At 37.6% G+C, this 15,173-nt stretch overlaps 1 protein-coding gene across 3 annotated transcripts in view; it reads right to left on the bottom strand.

Moving 5' to 3' along the window:
* Nucleotides 1–15,173, bottom strand: part of SNX24 (sorting nexin 24) — a 185,131-nt gene that overhangs the window by 76,453 nt on the left and 93,505 nt on the right. For 2 of the 3 annotated variants that reach the window (XM_055431323.2, XM_055431322.2), the window contains exon 2: nt 3,189–3,272. In XM_055431323.2, coding sequence (XP_055287298.2) covers nt 3,189–3,272 — 84 coding nt within the window. Of the gene's footprint in view, nt 1–3,188; nt 3,273–13,624; nt 13,746–15,173 lie in introns of those variants that run through there. The other variant, XM_088838801.1, reaches the window with a different exon arrangement.

Raw genomic sequence — 15,173 nt, 5'->3', positions numbered from 1 at the left:
TAACAAGCTGGAGGGGTGGGATGCGGAATGAGGTGGGAGGGAGGCTCCGGAGGGAGGGGACATACGTATACCGATGGGTGATTCATGCTGATGAATGGCAGAAGCCAACACAATAAAGTAAATAATTCTCCTCCAAATAAAAATAAAATAAAGTTTAAAAAACTGCAAGGCAAGGAAGGAAGGAAAACAGTAATTGTAGCAGCACGGTAGAAATATATGTAACAATGGGTTATTTCCCCCACCTCCAAACTTTCTGCAAGATTTAGCTTTATTATCCAAAAACAACTCAGCCTACTTGACGGGAGGAAAATAAAGCACATAGGAAAGGGGAAAAAAAAAACCCTCCTGAATTTTTCAAAAAATTAGAAAGAAATTCTAAGAAAAGTGTAGAGGATGAGAATGTTTTGCGAGAAGGATAATAATTATACAAAATTATGAGCTTGAGAGAAGTATAATAATAATCTTCAGATAAGTAGATAAACTGTCAAATGAGTAACGGTTTTGGTTTGTTTCTAAATGGGCCTGACAGTAAGCCAGGAGGCATTGTTGTGTGTTTGTGGTAAATGGATATAAACCATGCATCTATTATTTTAAAGGTACAAAGCACTTATTAATAGTTCATATATGATTTTAGAATTAATTTGGGAACATTGGCTAAAAACTTTTAATAAGTGAGAAATACAATGTACAGTGTAAGAAAAACCAGGACACTGGCAACAGAGCAAACTGCATCCACTGCAGAAATAATTGAATATTCAAAAAAAAATAATTGATTTAAAGAGAAAATATTTTAGGTAAAAACAGAACATTCAAAGCACACAACAAAATTCAAACATGAAAACTGGAGTATCAAAATTCTAATAAGAGGATAAAACTGTACACCATGGCAGCAATGATCAGTAAAGCTTGTGTATTCTGATTAAATTTTTGCCCATGTCAATCCCTCCTTAACATTACAATTTACAGTCAGGATTACAGATTTATATTTATTCTTACACCCTGCGTTTATTTGCACTTTATTGCTTTTTAGTTACTTTTTTGCCAAATCTAATACAATTAAAATGGGACAAATAAAGAGGACTTCTAACAGCCACTTTCTGCTCTATAATACATTTGAGTCAGTGTTTCCCCACTAAAACTCTATCGCACAATGTTATATTTTTCTCCAAATCCCTGTAATCATGTTTTAACGAGGCTGCTAAAAACATGCAAAACTGAGAGATTTGAGAATTTCTATTTTCTCTTAATCCTAATCGCCTTGATGATATAATTTTAAGAATAGCTCAAATTATTAACAGAACTGTAGAAGCTGAAAGAAGGATCCTAGGAAATCTAGGAATTTTTTTCTGACTGTGAGAATCTAAGAACTTGCCTATAATCACTGGGGAGAGGGTCCTCTTCTGTAGAAGAAAATAAATCGTAATAGAGAAGAGAGCATGAGTGACCCTCCACTGATAAGCAGCATGGGCAGCCTCTTGCTCAGGGCAGGCCTAATTGGCAGTCACCCAGCTGTGCCTCGGGTGGAGTTGGCCCCCAAGTATCTTGGGGGACAGCTGGGCTGTGTTGGGGTCATGGAGACCTGGCAGGGTAGGAAGGAGGCTTGCATGTGACAGGCTGCCAGGTCCAGCTACTGTATCAGGCCGGGGAGGGGGAGGAGTTCAAGTTTTAATTTCATTGTATGGACAGATTTCATAAGGGCCCCAGCAGAAATCTCTCTAGAATCTGTTTCCTCAATAAACAAGCAAACAAAACCAGAATTCCTCGAGAAGGAAGTGAAGTCCAGACTTCACATTTGTTTCTCTGTGAGGCCCTTGGGTGGGGGGAGCTTTTGTAAAGTCGGCTGGCAATGCCCAGCCTAATTCTGTGCTTCACCTGTGCTGTTTCTTGCGGAAGTAAACCTGGAGGTAAGACAATTTTAAGTAGAAAATTCAGTGTCAATTATCCCTTGCTATCCTAATGGAAAAGTGTACAGATAACCTCAGACAAGGGGGAAAAAGGCTTACTCACTTCCCAGTATAATCTGTTTCAACTTTGTACTCAATACTCTGATTATAAAATAAAAATTTTAAGTTTTAAAAATGATACAGAAGAAATGCTACACAGCTTTTAATACAGAGTAAGCCCACTACCACATCATTTATGCACTGATATTTCCCAGAAAAATTTAAGTTGTCCTTAATGAAATTAAAAGCATAGATTAAATATCATAAAATATATAATAAATATAATTAAATAAAAAATAAAAAAAATAAAAGCATATATTATTTCTGAACATACTATCTTTCCATCCAGCTTCCCCCCGCCAATCTAACCTCTAACCTTGAAGAAACCGAACTGTGCCACACATTTTATATATGTGTATGTATATAATAATACATGTTCATATACAGGAAGTATATATACACACATACATATACAAAGATATGAATATGCATTATAAGAAAGAAAAATGCTAAAACTGTGTTAACTCATATGTGCTGATCTCCTGGGCAATTTCATGAGATATTTTAGTTATTAAGGTATTTTAACACTTTAATAATAATAATTTATAACCTGTGAAATATTAAAATTTGATAGAAAAAAAGTATTTTCTCTTCTCCTTTTCACTGACCATTTTTCCAAAACCTCAGCTATTCCTTTTGCATTCTTATTCCTTTTCTCAAAGGCTTTAACGAAATGGTTCTGAGAACTGAAAAACCAGTCTTGTAACATGGCCTTGATAATTCAAAAGAAAGCCGTGAGCCCACTTTACATGATCCCCAAACAGTCCTTGAATACATGAGACACAGATGTCATCTTTTGCAGATATATTTAAGTATAAGTTGATTTTGATAAATTTATTTCTGTAAAATAATCCTTTGACTCCCCTCTGTTTTCGTAAAGCTTTAGGGATATTTTATGGATAAAATAGGATCTGAGTCTTATTCTTTCCGAACCTACAACATCCAGCATAGTACAATACAGTTAGCCATCACACATCTATTTATGCAAAAGATCTTCATGGAAAATCCACCTACTCAGAAAGCATACCTTTGAAAAGACTGAACAATTCATTTTAAAAGGAAATTTACTTCATGATAAAAGAAATCATACTGTTCTCAGAACTGTTAAAGCTCTAAGGAACCACAGAAAGCGGTCTTAATGTTATACCATCTGCCCTGTAGAGAAGAGTTGGGGGGAAAAGTTACCTTTTTGTGCAGGGCATGAAATTCGCTGTACCTTTTTTCAACAAAATGCTTTCTTCCATTCATTAGAACTTCTATCTTAAACACCTAAAGAAAAAAAAAAAAAAAGATTAATTCCACCAGTTCCAAACCCTCAATTGTCTGATGTGGTAAGTTTGTGACCATGATATATTTCATCCCTTTAATTACAGTAGCTGATCCCCCAAAACCCAGAAGGCTCAGGAGACCATGGCCCAACAGCACTGATTAATGAGCCCTGGAGTCAAATGCTCACTAACAAACGACAGCAACCCCACAAACATGTTTAAAAATAGCGGCAACTTAAATGCCTTAAAATGCTCCTTAACTTTTTAATCAGAGAATACTCCTCTCCTAAAATTATTTCACTAAATGCATATGGTGGCATCAAAATACAGCATGATGCCACAGAAACAGTCTGTCAAAAATCACGGCCCATTATGGGTATTCCAATGACGGCAGGGCTGTGTCTTTAAGACAACCAAGCAAACAGTAGTACATTTTAGGTTAATTTCTTTCTAACCTGCATATTCATCTCCAGTCTCAGCTGGGCTTATTCTGCTGTTTGCAAAATGGGGAAAATGTAGTAAAGGTTCGTTTTCCCTGCATGATACGAGTGACAGCTTGTGCTCCCACCTTCAGGAGGTTGAAAGGCCAGATGAAAAGGCTCTCTGGGTGCACTAATTAGTAAGCACTAACATGACACTTTCTTGATTCTTAGGTCATGGGTCAAGACGGGGAACAAGGGATGAGGAATATGGTGAAATGCTCCTGAGAACACAACACTAAGGTAGGTGGGGGAAGGATGCTCGGCAGGAGCTGAAGAGCAGATGCTCTGTATTTCCAAGAGTTTGTCTTTGGTTCTGTCTGCTTTGCTGAGGGAAAGTCTGTCATCACCAAGATGAAGGAGAATTGTTCCATGACCTAGTAAAGCCTGGTTTCCCATTTCAATTGCCCTTCTGAAGGAAACAAAACTAAAGTTGAGGTTGCGTGACACTAAAGAGTGTTAAACACATTATGCTAACCCTAAAAATAACTACTTAAGCATATGAGATACAAGATCACACACCTTCATTATGAAAATACCTCTCTATGGCTCTAAATTTCTGTCTTACATGTAAATATGAATGTTTTGGAAAGCCAGCAATCATGTCATCAAACAAAACGTGTTCATATTTTTGTACTTCTTCCAATTAGAAACAAAATCTTCTGTTCCATGATTCAGTTTAAGAAACCTGTTTTTATTAAATAAGTTAAATTTTTATCAATTTAACCAACTGTTCTTTTTTCCTCAAGAAATCCCTCTAAAAAGTACTTTTTCTTTGGTGAATTAGTGAAAATATTTTCTTCAAAAAACATATGTATATACTTCAGACTCTAAGATATATATACATTATTTTTTAGAAAAAAAATTTACTAGTTCACTAAAGCAAATCCGTCTTCTTCAAAGATCCTTCAAAGCCAGGAATACAATGAGAAAATCACCCTGAGAAATGCAAACAAAAGAAGCACAGCTTCAACTCAGGGGCTTGGTTAAGAGAAATCAGAGTCTCCTTTTTAGTGTCAGGTCTCAGATTTAAATCAGGATGATGTGGGAGCAATGAAGTACTTTCTATCTTCAGAGCTGTATGGAATAGATGAAGTTGTGTTCTGAGTTCAGTTACTTGAGGCTTCATCACAAAAACCACCACTTTAATTGGCACGTTTGCTGAAGAACCCAGAGAAGGAGAAAGTTGAAGACTCAGAAAGGTTCAGCTTACTAGGTTGCCCTCAGGTGCTCCCTCCTGAAGGCCACCGATACGACACATTACACAGCAGCTGCCTCATGGAATGTCACCCCTCCTATCGACCAGATGGCTCCATTACCAAGTTCCACAGTTACTTCACACAATCACTAAATTTCACTTTGGTGGGGAGGGGCTGGGGTATACGTAACACACACAGACACAAAGAGAAAAGTATGTGATAAATTTTAATTCTAATATTTTTATTAGGTTGTTATTTTTTAAATGCACAATATTCCTAATACTGTTAAGATATTTTTCTTTTAAATGGGAAAACACCTTGGAAAGGAAGTTTCTTAATCAGAATTTCCATGACAATACGAAGCAAGAAATGGAGTCCATTTAATAAATCTTATGTTCCTAAATTCCATAGCAGACTGATTTTTTTTTTTTCTTAATAGTTTCTGACACATGTTGTCCCTGCTGCCTGGAAAACATTTTCCCTCTTGCCTTTCCTGGCAAACTCCTAGGAGCTGTTATCTGCCTCTAAGGTGGGGGCAGCACAGATGATGTTTGGAATGAATGCACGGTATCTGGCATTCATTCTTTCAATTATTTAACAGATATTTACTGAAGGACTACAATGGGCCCAGGAGTTGTTTGAGGCTCTGAGGATTCAGCAGAGAACAAGACAAGCAAGAGCCCAGACTTCACGGAGCACACCTCCTTTAAAGTATCCAGTGAGGAAGGCAGATCATACACATATAAAAAAACACGGTGAAGTCGAGAGACAAAAGGGCAGTGGAGAATACAGCAGGGTAACACAGAGCTGGACAACGGTGCTCTTTTAGACACTGGGAAGAAGAGGTCTCTCTGAACCCAGAGGCAATGAGGGGTACAAAATCTGACAGGAAATACCAGGAAAAAGTGTATGCAGGAGTTGAATGTGGCTGCCTCTGGAATTTCAGACTGGGTGGACAAGGACTGTTTGCTTCTGTTCCTTCCTCCCCCCTCCCACCCCCATATTTAAGGTAAAGCCTAGAGCAGGGTGATTTCCACTTCTGGCCAAGATCGAGTAACAGTGTCCAATAACCGTCCCAGCTGAAAACTCTGGCTGAAGAATCCAGAGAAGGAGAAACAATTATACAATTGGACAAAGTAAGTGGGAGAAGTGGCTCCTAAGACACTGGACATGAGGAAATGAATGACACGGAGAGATGGGAAACAGTGACTCCTAAGATTACCCCAGGCCACAGGGTGGCCCGAATTAGGGACAGGGAGCAGAGAGTGACAGGAAGCCATGGAGATTTCCGGGGCCCAGTTCTGGAGAGGAGTGAGAGCCACAGAAGAAGGAAATGTCTGCGACTGGCCGGACGTCTCCCTCCAGCATTCAGCTGAACCCTCATCAGCACATGGGACTGAGGAAACTACCCAAGGACAGGAAGAGACTAGAGGCACCAGGGCTCAGAGCCCACAGACACCTGGGCTCAGCGCTTGTTCCCAAAAGCCAAGGTAGAAAGCCTCTGTGGGAAGCACTCGTTGGAGAGCTCAGAGGGGTCCTGTCTCAGTAGTAGAGCTAAAGTAACTGTTAACGAAAAGCTTTTCTAATCCAGAGTAACAAACCTTAAAAGCAAGAACCTGAAGAGAGTTCTTCAGAAGCTGTTTCTGAGTAACTTCACCACGTGCCAGAACAAAGTTCACGAATATTTTTGAGAGCATAAAAATGTTCAGCAGCCAACAAGACAAAATGTACAAAGCCTGGCATTTAATCCAAAAGAAGCAAGAAAATCCAACTCATAATGAGAAGAAAAAACAGTAAATAGAAACTAGTCCAGAAATGACACAGGTGATAAAATTAGCAGATTAAAGCATTAACTTGTTATAAGAAAATTTCTTATGTTCAAGAATCTAGAAGCAAGGTTGACTATGTTAAGTGGAGGCATGGAAGATATAAGCAAGACTTAGATAACAGGCCTGGGTCCTCCTGAAGAGTGAAAAATGTCTGTGAATAAAACTATAATACACTGGAGGAGATTAGCAGCAGGTAAGATACTACAGAAGAAAAGATAAGTAAAGTTAAAAATCCAGCAGCAGCAACTTAAATCAACAAAGCATTCGTGAACCATGGGACAACTTTAAACATCAAAGTGATGTATAATTAGAGTACTCATAGGAGAGGTGAGATGTGGCGAGAGAGGTTGGAGAGAAAGACAAATATGTTTGAAGAAATCTTGATCAAGAATTTCCCCGATTTGATATAAACTATAAACTTGTAAGTCCAAGATGACCAATGGACCAAGTACAAGAAACAGGGGAAAAAAAACCCAAGGCAAAACATAATCTAATTGTTAAAAACCAGTAAGAAAGAGAAAACCTGAAAACCTGGAGGAAAACAGAGATGTCACATAGAAAAGAAAGATAAGTTTGAGGACAAATTTTTCAAATGTTTCTATAAATAACCAATGACTCACTCCTGTCAGAGTGAGTCAATGCATATACATTTCGGTTAAGTAAATATGTTCGATGTAAAATGGCATATAAAAAATCAACGTATGATTCAGTGTTAAACTTTTAATCATTATTTTTAAAGTGTTTAGGAATTTTTCCCAAATAGTAAGACCAATAATAACAACAATAACAAAGACTTTGATAATTCTTATATGCAGGCACTGCTCCAAGCTCCTTTATCATGACAATCAATCATTTAACTTTCACAACAACCCCCCACGGGATAGGTAGTATGATCCCCATTTTACTGGTAAAGAAACTGAGGCATGGGTTAAGTATCTTGCCTATGGTAGCTACAATTTGAACTCAGTGATTCAGTTCCTGCATCTGCCTTCTTAACCACTGCACAATACTGATTCCCAATGAACAGACTCCCGTATAGTCCTGTTCACTAGGGGAAGTGAAACACCTGCAAGTGGGGAGAAAAACTCTAGAGTGAGAACAATGCCTTCCATACAGTCTCTTCTCAAGGAGGCTCTGCAAGAACCTAGGACCCTTGGCAGAGAGGGTGGTGGTGATGCTGGCATGAGGAATTTACCCCCAACTACAGCCTGTGCTCCTCTCAAACAAACACTGATCTATGTAGAAGGCACACAATTCTGCAGAGTGGAAAAAATACTTCTGCCAGGATCTGCGCCCACACCACCTCCTCAGTCAGTCTCCTTACATTGTTGTCCCAAAACTCAGTTTGTACGGTTTTGCTACAAAAATATACGCTTACAAGGAAGACTTTTCAAAAGTCCAAAGGAAATAAACTGCAAAGCATGCTTAATACATAAGAGACTTGGATAAAACCATATTAAGTTTTCTTTTTGGATCCGTTTAAGCTACTTGTTTCCTTTCAGAAATTGTCTATACTCATATAAGCTCTTAATGTACATATAAAATATAAGTTATTTTCTTAAATACAGCTGTAGCTAGAGCATATAGTTCTACTACTTTTGTTTTTTCTACTACTTTTATTTTTTACCTTATTTACTTAATACATAGACACCTTCATCAATGAGCACATTTTGACATACTTCATTCTTTAATTACATAGTACTTCCAAGTATGTTGTTACCACACTTTATTTAATTAGGGCCCTAATCAAGGTGAATATTAAGTTACTGGAGTATTTTTCACTGTATATTTTTAATATGTTTATATACATTTATTCATATAAATATGTACATATATATTTATTTCTTTACATCTGCATATACCTACATATATTTTATTTATATATGTTAATGAGTAAAGTATCTGTATAGACATACACATCTCATTCTTGGTCCTGTGTATGAACCTACACACACACATACAGAAGAAAATTACCAAAAATTTTACCACATTCATCCCCCTCAAATGTACTAAGTTACCCTGCCACCAAAAGGATATGGAATGCCTGGCTCATCCTGACCAACACTGGCTACCAGTCACTTTGGCAGTATGATGAGGAAATGAGAACGAATTGGGAATATTTTGCCCAGGGTTTATAGTAGCATAAGTTTCCATTCCAACTGTCTTACATAAAAACACATAGAGACCTGACCTATCCGTCTAGCCCTCTACTCTTGGAGACATCCTTGCCTTCAGAGATTTCTAGAAATTCCTCTATATAAAGCAAGGGAAGCTTCATGTAACTAAATAAACATATTAAGATTTTCATTTAAGTGTGTTTAAAAAAAGAAATTATACTGTTCATATTATTTGGCCACAGTCCTAAGAACATTATTAAGTCCTTAGACTTCCAATTGAAAAGAAAAATAAATACTACTTTAAAGAGAAGATTTCAATTTGTAAGTGCAGTTTTGACTACCTGTTAGAGTCAGTTTCCCGCCCCCCCCCCAATTCAGTAACATCTCTGAAGTTAAACTGTAAATCAAAGATAAAATATTTTATAATTTGGTTTACACACATTTTTTTTTCAGGAATGTACCTAAAAAAACAAAATAAACTTAAGCTAAAGAAGGACTTAACTTATGTTCTAGGTTGAATGATCTCCATCTTCAGAAGCTCATATCTTTCATAGTCGTTTATTTTCAACAAAAGAAAAAAAAAAGTTTTCGTACCTAAAAGTGTCTAATAAATAACTTCTAGGTGCCTTACAAATAAAGATGGAAACTCTATATAAAATTAAACTTTTAAGTCCAGTCTTCCAAGTAGTTTGGGTCACTAATGCATTATAATAAGGATATAGTAAAGCATTATCCTAAGAATACACATAAACATACACTATCAGCTTCAAAATGACTTTTCTTTATATATCTACATATATATACTAGGCAAATTTTCCACCAGGAAGATGGGAAGGTGCTTGTCTCAGACATGCTGGAGAGAGAATACTTTATGTACTATGTTTATGTTTATGAAATTCTCTTTGAAGATTGTTTTCAAAAAAGGAATTCAAAAAAGCAGTCAAGAAACGGTGGAAATCTAGACACAATATGTGGGTATTGGGGAATCCTAAAATACCAATTATGCGGCCTAAAAAGTATTCAAATTAGAGTAAGAAGCCAAAGGGTTCCAAGAAGAATGCTTTCAAGAACAAAATGGGTGTGATTAATACCTATTATCATTAATGAGGTTTTAGTGATAGCATCAAAGCATTCACCTTCCTCTGTTAAGAAAAAAAAAGTGCTTAAGAATTTCAAGAAAATCAACTAAACAAAACTGTATACAATGTACAGCTCCAAATATAAAGCAAAATAAATGCAACATGACCTGAAACAGTTTAAAGAATTAAGAGTGTCAGGACTTCCCTGGCAGTCCAGAGATTAAGACTTCCCCTTCCAATGGTGGGGGTGAGGGTTATCCTGGTTGGGGAGCTAAGATCTTACTTGCCTCACAGCAAAAAAACAAAACATAAGACAGAAACAATATTGTGACAAATTCAATAAAGACTTTAAAAATGGTCCACATCAAAAACAAAAAACAAAAACCTGAACAAGATTGTCCATTTGAAGCAATGCTTGAAACATTCTCCACCAAGCAGTACAGGTTAACAATTTATAAGGCTACCTTTCCTTCTTTACAATTCCAAAAACTTGATTACATGGTGAAAAACATAAATAAATATCTGTACACACACACATATAATTATCATATGGGAACATTAATTATTGTCCTCAGCTTTTAGAATCAATCTATACAACAGAGAAGACAATTATTTTTACAGAACAGACTGTAAATATTTTTTGTATAAAACCTAATGGCGTAACTAGCAGAAAACGAGAGATGAATGGGGAAGGAACTGGGTGTAAAGGAAGTAAACCAGGTCCAAATCTTTCCATCTTACATAACTGACAGTCAAAGCATGCTGCTTAAAAGCTGGCGAATGAAAGCTGTTCAAGTTACACAGTAACAAATATAAAGATTTTAATTATGAAATTAAAATCATATACATAGTGAAAATGGAGTAGAGGAGAGTTTAATACAGGAGTGGAATCAACTCAATTCATATTTCTAAGAGATTATGAGGGACATAGAGATTTTCCAAGACACCAAGAAATAGAAATTCAGATATATTATTAATACTTACAGTAACATTGCTTAAAATAAATTAGTAACTTTTCAACTAACTTCTGGTTCTAGAAGGTATTAGACATTTTACTTTTCCTTTTACACGTTTATGAAGTGTCGAAATTTTTTCCGTGTATATGACGTACTGTCAGATAACCGAAAAATGACATAACCTCTGCTAAATGTTTTTGTTTTACATCTCTCTCGTTATAAAGCAAAGATTCTCTTGAGTTTATTAATATTTACAGAATTACAGGTTTTCAGTGTAAACCCTACTACTGACTAATTTTAGCTGCAGCTCCCTGACTGATTACTTGATTATGAAAAGTCTTCATTTTACTTTTCCTCTTCAGCCACATCTATGACACAAACCCAATCAATCAATTCAGGATGAGGGAAAAAATGCACTCAAATACATCAGGTCATACATATTGATTGGTTAACATAGTTTTTCATTAGTTTCAATATCATATAACTTTAACTTAGATTTTCTATAAAATGTGAATGCTGCTAGTTCTTTGCTTACCTGAATTGTTACAGCAATAAATTTTATATGGCATATTATGTTAAACAATTAAGCATTCTGGAAGACAGATGCTATATGAACCTTATTATTTTATTTTATGACCTGCTTTGAAAGAAGGAAAATAGATAAATAAATTTTATCTGCACTACTTCCTAACTTGGGCAAAAGAAACAGAGAGTTTGAGCCACAGAATCTTCATTAATAAAATACAGAAGATGAAATGATACCTACCGTATTAGTTTGTCAAATAATAAATGTCTTGGAGGTGTGTAAGATGCTCTGAAATGGAATAAAAAATCGCTAACTATGAACACTGTAAAGCAATTATTCCCCAATTAAAAATTTTAAAAAACTGCTAACTATGAAGCAAAGACACCACTTTGCTGACAAAGGTGCATCTAGTCAAAGCTATGGTTTTTCCAGTAGTCATTTACTGGGGTCACAAAGAGTTGGACACAACTGAGCAACTAAACTGAACTGAACTGAACTGATGCAAATGATACCACTCTAATGGCAGAAAGCAAAGAACTAAAGAGTCTCTTGATGAAAGTGAAAGAGGAGAATAGAAAAGCTGGCTTAAAACTCAACATTCAAATAAAACTAAGATCATGGCATCTGGTCCCATTCAGTTCAGTTCAGTTCAGTTCAGTCGCTCAGTTGTGTCTGACTCTTTGAGACCCCATGAATCACAGCACTCCAGGCCTCCCTGTCCATCACCAACTCCCGGAGTTCACTCAAACTCATGTCCATCGAGTCAGTGATGCCATCCAGCCATCTCATTCTCTGTCGTCCCCTTCTCCTCCCGCCCCCAATCTTTCCCAGCATCAGAGTCTTTTCCAGTGAGTCAATTCGTCGCATGAGGTGGCCAAAGTATTGGAGTTTCAGCTTTAGCATCAGTCCTTCCAATGAACATCCAGGATTGATCTCCTTTAGAATGGACTGGTTGGATCTCCTTGCAGTCCAAGGGACTCTCAAGAGTCTTCTCCAACACCACAGTTCAAAAGCATCAATTCTTCGGCGATCAGCTTTCTTCACAGTCCAACTCTCACATCCATACATGACCACGGGAAAAACCATAGCCTTGACTAGATGGACCTTGGTTGGCAAAGTAATGTCTCTGCTTTTCAATATACTATCAAGGTTGGTCATAACTTTCCTTCCAATGAGTAAGCGTCTTTTAATTTCATGGCTGCAATCAGCATCTGCAGTGATTTTGGAGCCCAAAAAAATAAAGTCTGACACTGTTTCCACTGTTTCCCCATCTATTTCCCATGAAGTGATGGGACCAGATGCCGTGATCTTCGTTTTCTGAATGTTGAGCTTCAAGCCAACCTTTTCACTCTCCTCTTTCACTTTCATCAAGAGGCTTTTTAGTTCCTCTTCACTTTCTGCCATAACGGTAGTGTCATCTGCATATCTGAGGTTATTGATATTTTTCCCGGCAATCTTGATTCCAGCTTGTGCTTCTTACCAGCCCAGCGTTCCTCATGATGTACTCTGCATATAAGTTAAATAAGCCAGGTGACAATATACAGCCTTGATGTACTCCTTTTCCTATTTGGAACCAGTCTGTTGTTCCATGTACAGTTCTGACTGTTGCTTCCTGACCTGCATATAGGTTTCTCAAGAGGCAGGTCAGGTGGTCTGGTATTCCCATCTCTTTCAGAATGTTCCACAGTTTATTGTGATCCACACAGTCAAAGGCTTTGGCATAGTCAATGAAACAGAAATAGATGTTTTTCTGGAACTCTCTTGCTTTCTCCATGGAAAGGAAATGTAAAAAAGCAAAATGGCTGTCTGAGGAGGCCTTAGAAATAGCTATGAAAAGAAGAGAAGCGAAAAGCAAAGGAGAAAAGGAAAGATATAAGCATCTGAATGCAGAGTTCCAGAGAATAGCAAGGAGAGATAAGAAAGACTTCCTCAGTGATCACTGCAAAGAAATAGAGGAAAACAACAGAATAGGAAAAACAAGAGATCTCTTCAAGAAAGTTAGAGATTCCAAGGGAACATTTCATGCAAAGATGGGCTCGATAAAGGACAGAAATGGTATGGACCTAACAGAAGCAGAAGATATTAAGAAGAGGTGGCAAGAATACACAGAAGAACTGTACAAAAAAGATCTTTACAACCAAGATAATCATGATAACGTGATCACTGACCTAGAGCCAGACATCTTGGAATGTGAAGTTAAGTGGGCCTTAGAAAGCATCACTACGAACAAAGCTAGTGGAGGTGATCGAATTCCAGTTGAGCTGTTTCAAATCTTGAAAGATGATGCTGTGAAAGTGCTGCACTCAATATGCCAGCAAATTTGGAAAACTCAGCAGTGGTCACAGGACTGGAAAAGGTCAGTCTTCATTCCAATCCTAAAGAAAGGCAATGCCAAAGAATGCTCAAACTACCGGACAATTGCCCTCATCTCACACGCTAGCAAAGTCATGCTCAAAATTCTCCAAGCCAGGCTTCAGCAATATTTGAACCATGAACTCACAGATGTTCAAGCAGGTTTTAGAAAAGGCAGAGGCACCAGAGATCAAATAGCCAATATCCGCTGGATCATGGAGAAAGCAAGAGAGTTCCAGAAAAACATCTATTTCTGGTCCCATTACTTCATGGTAAATAGAAGGGGAAAAATGTAAGCAGTGAGGTTTTATTTTCTTCATCTCCAAAATCACTGCAGGTGGTGACTGTAGCCATGAAACTAAAAGATGTTTGCTCCTTGAAAGGAAAGCTATGACAAACCTAGACAGCATATTACAAAGCAGAAACATCATTTTGCCGACAAAGGTCTATACAGTCAAAGGTATGGTTTTTCCAGTAGTCATGTATGGATGTGAGAGTTGGACCATAAAGAAGGCTGAGCACTGAAGAACTAATGCTTTCAAATTGTGGTGCTGGAGAAGACTCTTGAGAGTCCCTTTGACTGCAAGGAGATCAAACCAGTCAATCCTATAGGAAATCAACCCTGAATATTCATTGGAAGGATTGATGCTGATGCTGAAGCTCCAGTACTTTGGTCACCTGATGCAAAGCTCCAACACTTTGGCCACTTGATGTTGGGAAAGATTGAAGGCAAAAGGAGAAGACAATTAGATAGCATCACTGACTCAATGGACATGAATTTGAGCAAACTCCTTGAGACACTGGAGGACAGAGAAGCCTGGTGGGTTACAATCCATGGGGTCAGAAAGAATTGGACAAGACTTAGCGACTGAGCAACAACAACTCACTGGGCTAAGATCATGGTATTGGCAGGGCTAGGCTCCTTTCAGTGGTTCACTGGGAGAAAACGTTTCTGTTTCCTTGTGGTTGTAGGACTTGGTCTCCATTTTCTTGCCGACCCTCAGTTAAGGGTAAAGTTTGCAGCTTCTAGAAAGCACCTGTCTTCCTTCGTTCAATCTTCAAAGCCAGCAACAGGAGACCAAGACTCTCATGTCCTGATTCTGTGACCTACTTTTCTGCTTCTCCTTCTTTTTAAGTGAGAGACTCATGGGATTATATTGATCCTATCCAGATAAGCTAAATTGTCTCTGTGATCTCAAGGTCTGTAATATTCACCACCTCCATTAAGTCTCTTCTGTATATCAGGAAACATTCACAGGTTCTGGAAATTAGGGTGCAGACATTTTGGGGGATCCACTATTACTTTTATCACAGACCTAGAGGAAGTGAGAATATCTGGGTGTGGGGGCAGGATGGTCCCGGCAG

The sequence above is a fragment of the Moschus berezovskii genome, chromosome 8 (assembly GCF_049115385.1).
Source record: "Moschus berezovskii isolate FMDL1 chromosome 8, NW_MosBer_1.0, whole genome shotgun sequence".
NCBI classification, from domain to species: Eukaryota; Metazoa; Chordata; class Mammalia; order Artiodactyla; family Moschidae; genus Moschus; species Moschus berezovskii.
This window is presented reverse-complemented; position numbering and strand designations above follow the sequence as displayed.